The sequence below is a fragment of the Armigeres subalbatus genome, chromosome 3 (assembly GCF_024139115.2).
Source record: "Armigeres subalbatus isolate Guangzhou_Male chromosome 3, GZ_Asu_2, whole genome shotgun sequence".
Classification (NCBI taxonomy): Eukaryota; Metazoa; Arthropoda; class Insecta; order Diptera; family Culicidae; genus Armigeres; species Armigeres subalbatus.
In genome coordinates this window covers 400,683,267-400,691,613 of record NC_085141.1, presented here as the reverse complement: position 1 = coordinate 400,691,613, position 8,347 = coordinate 400,683,267, and the positions used below count along the sequence as shown (strand labels likewise).

The window sequence follows — 8,347 nt, the reverse complement described above, 5'->3', positions numbered from 1 at the left end:
AATCAGTATGACGAAAGGCATCTACGGTTCGATTACTCGAAATTAAGTACCTTAATCGAAAAAATATTTTATATAGTTTTTCATGAAAAGTTCCTAATCTTGAGAAAAACCGCGTTAGATGTCTTTCGCCATACAAATTTCTGGCGATTAACTCATGCTGGCTATTTTGCGCATATACTATAGCGCCGGAATGTGATAGCGGCGAGTAGAAAATCAGCCACTGCCAATAATTCATTGGTTCAAAACAAACACTTCTTCACTTAAGCGAAAGCTTTACGATAACGTCGGTCCACTGGTATCAACGCGGGTCTGGCGGGTCTGGCTATCTGGCAACGTGAACCGTAGAAAATTCTACTTGCAGCAACAACCCGTTTAAAAGGCACGAAAGCCTTTTACACTGCTGTGTAGATCGCCTCAATGATGTCATTGATATGCGGAAAACCAAGGAGCATGTAAGGCTCATTTATGACTTCCAGAGCTATGTTGAATGGGATATTGGAGAGCGCACTGTCCTGCATCAGTATATCTAACGTCACGAACGAATCGGATGTCTCACCAGATATTCTAATGCTTAATTTGGATCCATCCAGCATCGCACGAATCCTAATAATCTTTGCTGGAAAGGCCATGTTCTAGCATTATATGCCAGAGTTCGTATTCCCGGAGTTCATCACGAATTTGTCGCAGAGTAAACATCTAGTCCGTTGTTTGGAATTCGAGTTGTGCAATTGCACAACATGTGACAGATTTGACAACATGTGACAGTATTTAGTTTGTTCGAACAATTTATTGGACGGTAACCACTTTCTTCGGTGGGGTTTGAACCCATGACCCCAGTGTGCTAGACAGTTGAATTTCCCAACACCAGGCACATAGCCGAGCTCTCTCAATGAATCAAACACAGTGGCTGGTTTCCTACCCGCCACTGCCAGCACCAGGCGCTAACGTATATGTGAAAATAGCCAGCATGAGTTAACCATCCAAAGTTTGTATGGCGAAAGACATCTAACGCGGGTTTTCTCAACAGTTTGAACATTCCACGAAAAACTATTTAGTACCAGTTATGTAGGAAGCTGTCCGCTACTACGCCTACCAAATATTTTTTCGATGAAGGTGCTTATTTTCAAGGTATTAAACATTAGATGCTTTTCGTCATACTGATTTCCAAAAGTTGTCCTCCTAGTGTGCCGCTGTAAGCACGCTCAAAGCAGGCGATTCATTCATTGTCCGAACTCAATGAGCTAGACTTTACTAAGGTGGCGCAGATCAGCGCTGCGTGCCACTAGTTATCTCTTTTACTCTCCCGCTGTTCTTATGCAACGCAAATAGTGACGTCAAGGTTTTGGGCATAAACCCCCCCCAGAGACAACCCCCCCCCCACCAATTTTCTGGCTACGCCACTGTTGTTTGGTATCCACATAATGAAGCATTAGCAAATGTGCTCGATCAAATAGGGGTTGCATGAGGTTGTGCCAGTTGGTTGTCATATCCCAACCGACTAACCCAACCGATTTCTAGCGATTAGATTGAGGATATATTTAGCATCCCAGCCCAAAAAGACCTACATTTTCAATTAATGATGGTTATTCGTATGCACTGGAAGTGCCCCAGCGTGTTGAGTTTTGCCAAAAACTATTGACCTGTGGATTCGGTGCCAATATGTTGCGTTGCGTTGCATTGCAACGGAGTATTTCGTAGATTGCATACTGATAGCTGTAATGTATAATCTTTAACTTTCTTACCCCAACTGCTTATGGATTACTATTTGGGAATTAATAGCAACCCGATTGGAGGTCCGAAATGATAAAGCATGAAAACCATCATTGCCGGCCACGCTTATCTTCTCCGTTACTAGGGAAGGGAAGAAAATTATCTTTTTGAAAATGTATCTTTTCCATAAACATCCGCGTGGATAATAAAATTTGCCTGGTAGGGTATCCAATCACGAGTGCAATAGCGTACCATGGCTTGAACCATTTTCAAATCGTTCTAAATTAGCATCTCATTGGTAACAAATTAGTCTAAAGAGTATGAATAGCATATTTAGGTATACTGAAAGTGATATAAACATTCAATCATATTGTTTGAGTAATAAAATTAAGCAATTTGAAAACGTTCTAAATTTGCTCCAGTTACCCCCACTACTAGTTGCACAATTTCCAAAAGCTCGTATAGCAAAAGGTCGTATTTCATGACATGAGATCAATATATCAAGAAATAGTCATTTTATATAGAATCGATAGACATCATCGTACAATTAAGAAACAATGTTTAAATAGTTAAAGTTGTAATACTGGTCATAGTTTGAACTAAAATGAACCGTGGTTTAAACTTGTAAATACAGTTTCTTTACTATACGAGCCTGTCCACGTTAAATTTCAAACACTGAGACAATGTCCAACTGATTTGTAGCCATTTTATCTCTTTGGACAAGAAGGAAAACCCGCTGAAAAATAACATAAAGCGGAGAAATTCAACTGTCGTATAAATTGATCTCCTCAGTGGTTTGTGAAAATTTTGAAAAATCGCATTGGATGATGGGTGTCCGAAATTTAACGTGGACAGGCTTTAGAAGCGTTGTATGCGCCTGTCTGAAGCATTTTATTTTTTACATGTAAAATTAACAATTTTTGTATAGAGAATTTAGACTATTTTTACACGTTTAGTGTTACTAATCAGATGCGAAATGATGAATAGGAAAAGAAATTTGCAACTCTATGGGTTTTCTCAGCATTTTATGCCGAAATTAGTATTTTATTTGGGAGCTGCTGCCAGTAGTTCAAACTTAGAACTTTGTTAGAGAGATTATGAGCTAAGACGTAAAATAAAGTTTGCTGCAGTAAAGTGTTTCTATGTAGGAAATGGGCCTAGTTTCGAAGACACGTCAAATGCCTTCATTTTGGTTCAAACCATGAATAGATATCCTATGATAAGAAACTTGTTTAGGGCTTTTTAGTGAAATGTCTTCTCTTGTCATAAGACGAGCCGTCCACCTGACTGCAACTCCACAGACACGTATCCCGGCCCCAATACCAAAGCCATCCTAAATGTCTCGTACTTTACTTGACTCAAGTAGGTACTAGACACCGAAGACGGCCCCACCGCTGAGGGCGAAACACGCATCAGCAAAGCTCCAATCAAGTTGTCGACTCAAATGGGACAGCACTAGCTCGTTGGAGGGGGGAGGTCCCACTTGCGTTATATTTTGTTACACCAAAAGGTGGGGGAGGGGGTGGGTACTACCAAATGTTACGCATAAGGCGCAGATGCTTTTTTTTCAATCGCTGATTGAGGTAATTGCTGACATGCCTTGATCAAGACGGTGAACACGCATCAACCTATCCTCTTCACTACCATATTACCCCTAATTGTCCCATGTTAGTCTTTGTAGTTTTCGCCTTTTTCGTATACTAAGTATACGTAAAGGCTATATGATCGCTCCAAAAACAAACTTTTTATAGAAGGCCCGGAAACCCATAGTGTTATATACCAATCGACTCAGCTCGACGAATTGAGGTGATGTCTGTGGGGGCGCGTTTTTTTTCTTCCTAAGCAATGGAGGGGGAATCTGCTCAACAGACATCCTGGGTTGTCCAGCAAGTGCGGGGTTAGGGACCACCTCCAACAGCAAACGAGGGAGGCAGGACTACATCCCCGACCCGCTAAACCGTTTCCATTGCCGCCAAGCCCATCGTCCCTTCGGTACAACCAGAAAGTAATGCTTCAAAGGGGGGGCAGTTAGCTGCGTGTCCTTGCAGCATCAAAAACATCGTGACTCGCTTGTTTAGAAGAACACCATGGTATCGTGCCAGCGCATTGCCGACCTGGCCTTACCACGCCCTCGGGCTCGGAACCCACCCGGTTGACCGACGCCGCGAAAGCGATGATACCATGTTGTTCTTTGCACGGCCACTTGTTCGATAAAAGGATCGAGTTCGACCACAGGACATGACCACCGGTATGACCCATGAAGCCGACTCCGAACCCCAAACCTCAACCACCTCTTATTTGCGCCTGCACCAGCCATCATTGAGTCCACGCGCCACCTTCTGTGTAGCTCCGAAACGATTTGGACGATAGCCGATAAAACGGCGTTCCAGCCAACTTCATCTTTACACATCCTCCGAACTAGGTTGTCCGGGGTAGTATCCAGACCACATATGGCAAGCATGTGGTCACGCATTGCGCGAAAACGTGGGCACACGAACAACACGTGTTCCGCCGTTTCCTTTAAACCTGCGCACACCAAACACTCGGCCGAGGCCGAGCACGGCAGCTGCGTTACCTGCACTGTGATTTTGCAGCACGCTTAAACGCCGGACACTTCGAACCCCCTATAGGGGCTTGCTGTTCACAGCTTTGCTGGAACAAATCAAACAATTGGGAGGGTTCTTGCAGCATTGTGCCTTATGTCCCTCCAATCCTCAGCTTCGGCAGAGATTCCTTCTGTCAGGGCCTTTGCAGGCCCATTGCTTGTGCCCCGGTTCTAGGCACTTGAAGTAAACTTCGGGTTGCTCGTATATGCGCACAGGGCACACCGACCATCCCACCTTGACGCTCCCTAACTTGACTACCTTGGAGGCGTCCGTTGCAGATAGCCGAACCAATGCTACCTGCGTTCCTGCCGACCCTTTCCGTAGCCGAACACCTGCGGTGGGCATCTCCACTTCACACTGTCGCCGCAGTGCTGTGACGAGCTCTTCGACTTCGGTGATCTCGTCCAGGTCTTTAACCCTTAGATTCACCTCCGTCGTGAGTGCCCTCACCTTGATCGTCTCGCCTAGGACTTCCTCCGCCAACTTCTGGTAGGCGGCGCCCTTTTGCGAGACGCCCCGTTCCAGCTCGAGGATCATCTCGTCCATCCGGGTACGTCTTATTCGACGTACATCGTCGCCGAGGTCACCGAGCTTGACATATCTCCTCATCGCCTTCAAGACGTCCGAGTACTTAGCCTCGTCCGTCTTGATGACTTGGGCATCGCCCCTGGAGCGATTGGCGCCTATCCTAGCCTACCCTACGGACCATTCCAGGTCCTTCCTCCCCCGGTTTAAGAGGTACCTGGCCGGGGTTCAGCTTCCCAGCCCCACTACCCTTGTTCGGGGTAGTAACCCTCCGCGTTTTGGAGCGGCCCCCAGGGAGCTCATCCCCTGGAGACTGTCTCCCCCGTTTTTGTGTCTGCTCCGTTGGAGCAGTCACCCCCGACGTGCCCGCAAATACTTGAGCCTCAGTCTGGGTAGACTTTGGCACCACCGTCTTCGCTGGCACGCCCTCGGTCGATTCGATCTTGCCCGAGTCCGCGAATCCTTGGGCCTCAGTCTGAGTAGACCTCGACTCCACCGATTTCACGGGTTTACACTTGGCCGCCCCGACCGCCGTCTACAGCTTGGCGTCCAACATCGACTTTCGAAGTTTCAGCAAGCTCCTCTTGAGGTCCTTACTGATATTATGCTTCGATGATATTTACATCTTTCATATGTTTGAAAAAAATATTTACTTGTGAATATATATTGAATCACAATCACATACGTGCTAAGGTCACTCATCATCCCTAATCATTGCTCCAGGTGGGCGGCCCAATTTGATAGCTGCCCTGAACTTTGTTGCAAAGAAAAGTTGTGCACTGGGGGGTCCCGTAGTGTAGTTGGCTACACGTTCGCCTTATAAGCGGACGGTCATGGGTTCGATTCCCAGCCCCTCCACCAAGCCCTTGTCAGTCGCCTGATGTGCAGCCCAAATGGTGGCGTTTTGGGGTGCGCGTCTTACCGACACGGCTGCCCGATGACGACTGACAAATTGTTCTTCTCGGATTCATTTCTCCAACGTACCCGGATAAACGGCAACCGAACAATGCAACGAGAAACTGGATACACGATACGGACAAAAGGACACAATGGACTCACGATGAGAAGGACCCGGCAATAATAACAACAACGAATGTCTAAAAATAGATTCTGTGTGGATTCTGTACAGCAGAATACCACAGTAGATCACGGCACAGTAGCGGTTAAGAAACACAGAGTGCCTACCAAATAAAGAAATGAATAAAAAAAAAAAAAGTTGTGCACTACGCATGGAAATCGTTTTTAGAGCACACACATATATTGCACTTCTCCATGTAGATAGAATTAGATTCACAAACCGTCCAGAACCGGATTTGATTGGGAGATGGTTCCTCCTGAAAATGTGGCTAGAAATTCAATTACTCTTTACAACGATTTAATGCCATGTTTAAGTAAGTAATGGAACTAATATTATGATTTTTACCAATAATAAAAACGAGGAGTAGTCCAGTCAATGATTTTAACTTAGTGAAGTTCATGCTTGAAAAGTATGTGCGTTCTTTGAGTTACTATTCTTCAAATGTACGGTTCCAATCAAAATAGATTCCATTGATTCAATAAAGGCGACGAAACTTGTGAACAAATTTATTTTTCTAGTTGATGTAACGAAACGCGTAGATCATACTTTCGTTTACAAATTTAACCTCCCATTGGAATTTCTGTTTACTATCACTTGAGCTGTTCTATACAACCGCCCAGCTTACTCTCACAGATGAAATACATGTGTTTGGTCCTGCATTCGTTATCATTCCAGGTCCATCTCTGCTCCAATCGGGGTATGTAAACCAACTGCATGCAGTGTTCCGTGTCATCGTAGTTGTTCGGTTCTCCCGGAGACCAGTTGGCGTACCTCACCAATCGTCCGTTCGGCATCCAGCTAAAGGTACCTTCTTCCGCCAGATCACTTCCACCGAGCCAGAAGATTGATGACACATCACTGAACTTGTCCGTACTCTGGACAAACTGCGCCACTGCGTCATTCTCATCACGACTAGTGATCGTCACCAATTGCTTGCCGATCGAGCTACAGAACTCGTTCGCCTTAAACCAGTTTGCCTAGTTTGATAAGGGTTTTGCCGATTAGTTGAGATTTGCTTGTTAAGCAAACAGCATAATTAGATCAACTCACTTTGATGCTTGGAATTTCATATTCCTTATCGGTACTACACAAGATATTCTGGACTTGTAAGACAAGCCAAACCACAATAAAAGCGGTTGCTTTCTGCTGTGATGTTTTCGCCATGACTGATTCAAAATCAACCTGGGTGCTGCGGATAGAGCTGCTTTTCTCATCTTAAGCGAGTAGCGGGATATTTTGAAATCAATCCCATAAGCAAAAATTATTTTGCAGTTTTTGGCTTTCAAACATTTCCGCTCTTCGAATTTCTTTTTCCATGCTGCATGAAGGCGCACGAATGCGCGAGACTCTACATGACTTTACGATGGTTTACATACATTCCTGCTCCAATCAGCTGCTCATTCCCGTGAAATCTCGTAAAGAGTGCGTTTTAGTTGCATTCCTACTAATTTTCCACTCGAAATATAATATGAATATTTTTTTTACAAGGAATGCACAACTCTAACACAATTTTATTTTATTTTTTCCCCAAATAATAACAATACTTCTCAATATAAGATCTAAAACCACAATCTTCAATGTTTGGCTTCAGCACAATAGAAAATTTTGGCTTCAGTTTGACGATTCTATCCGCACCACCCAGTAATTAACCATCTGCCAACTGATGTACTCATCCCAGTGGCGTAGCCAGAAAATTGGTCTGGGGGGGGGGGGGGTTTCTGAACATTTTTTTTCTACCAAAAAAAAATTTCTTCTAAAAATTTCGTCTCTTGGGGGGGGGGGGTTTATGCCCAACGTAACGCTAAATTAGGCAATTTTGAACTCCCACCTTTTCCCTCGTAACACATTATGTAAGGATATTTGTTTTATTTGTATAAACTATTACTCTTGACCTAACCCACTTCCTACGTAGTTTGAGAATAGCCCCTCATAATGTACAACGAATCAATTTTTGGCATACACGCAAAATAATCGAAACGTTTGATCCAAGACTTCTTACACATGGATGTAAATGTAAGTCTACCATTTGATTTCAAAAGTATTTCTCTACAGTTCAAACATTTTCACTATTCAAATTCAAGTGAAACTCGGAAACTCAGTTCTCAGTCACTCTTCGATTTCAAGTTTATTCATAATTTAATTTAAATTGAAATACACTTTAATTTGCCCTGCTGGTTAGCAACAGTGACTTCGAAGGGTAAAACACTTTCGTTTCGATTGTTTTGCTGGCAAGGTAAATAAAATGTGACCAATCGAAAGAGCTTTACACGTTTATATAGTGCTTTACACAGTGTAAGAAGCAAATCCAGAAAAAACAGGTTCTAGAAAGTAAGTATAATTTATATTATAAGATACATATAATCCTTAACTACGAGTTAATATAAATTTTTGCCTAAAGATGATGTTTTTAATTAATTTATTTGCAGGA

General features: G+C 43.7%; 1 protein-coding gene across 1 annotated transcript; it reads right to left on the bottom strand.

Annotated features, from left to right (window-relative positions):
• Window positions 1-6,393: 6,393 nt before the first annotated feature.
• On the bottom strand, window positions 6,394-7,100 carry LOC134224056 (C-type lectin 37Da-like). The gene is made up of 2 exons (XM_062703295.1): window positions 6,970-7,100; window positions 6,394-6,896 (listed from the first exon to the last, which is right to left on the bottom strand). The coding sequence occupies exons 1-2, from the start codon at window positions 7,081-7,083 to the stop codon at window positions 6,510-6,512; spliced, it is 501 nt and encodes a 166-aa protein (XP_062559279.1). The 5' UTR covers window positions 7,084-7,100; the 3' UTR covers window positions 6,394-6,509.
• Window positions 7,101-8,347: the final 1,247 nt, after the last annotated feature.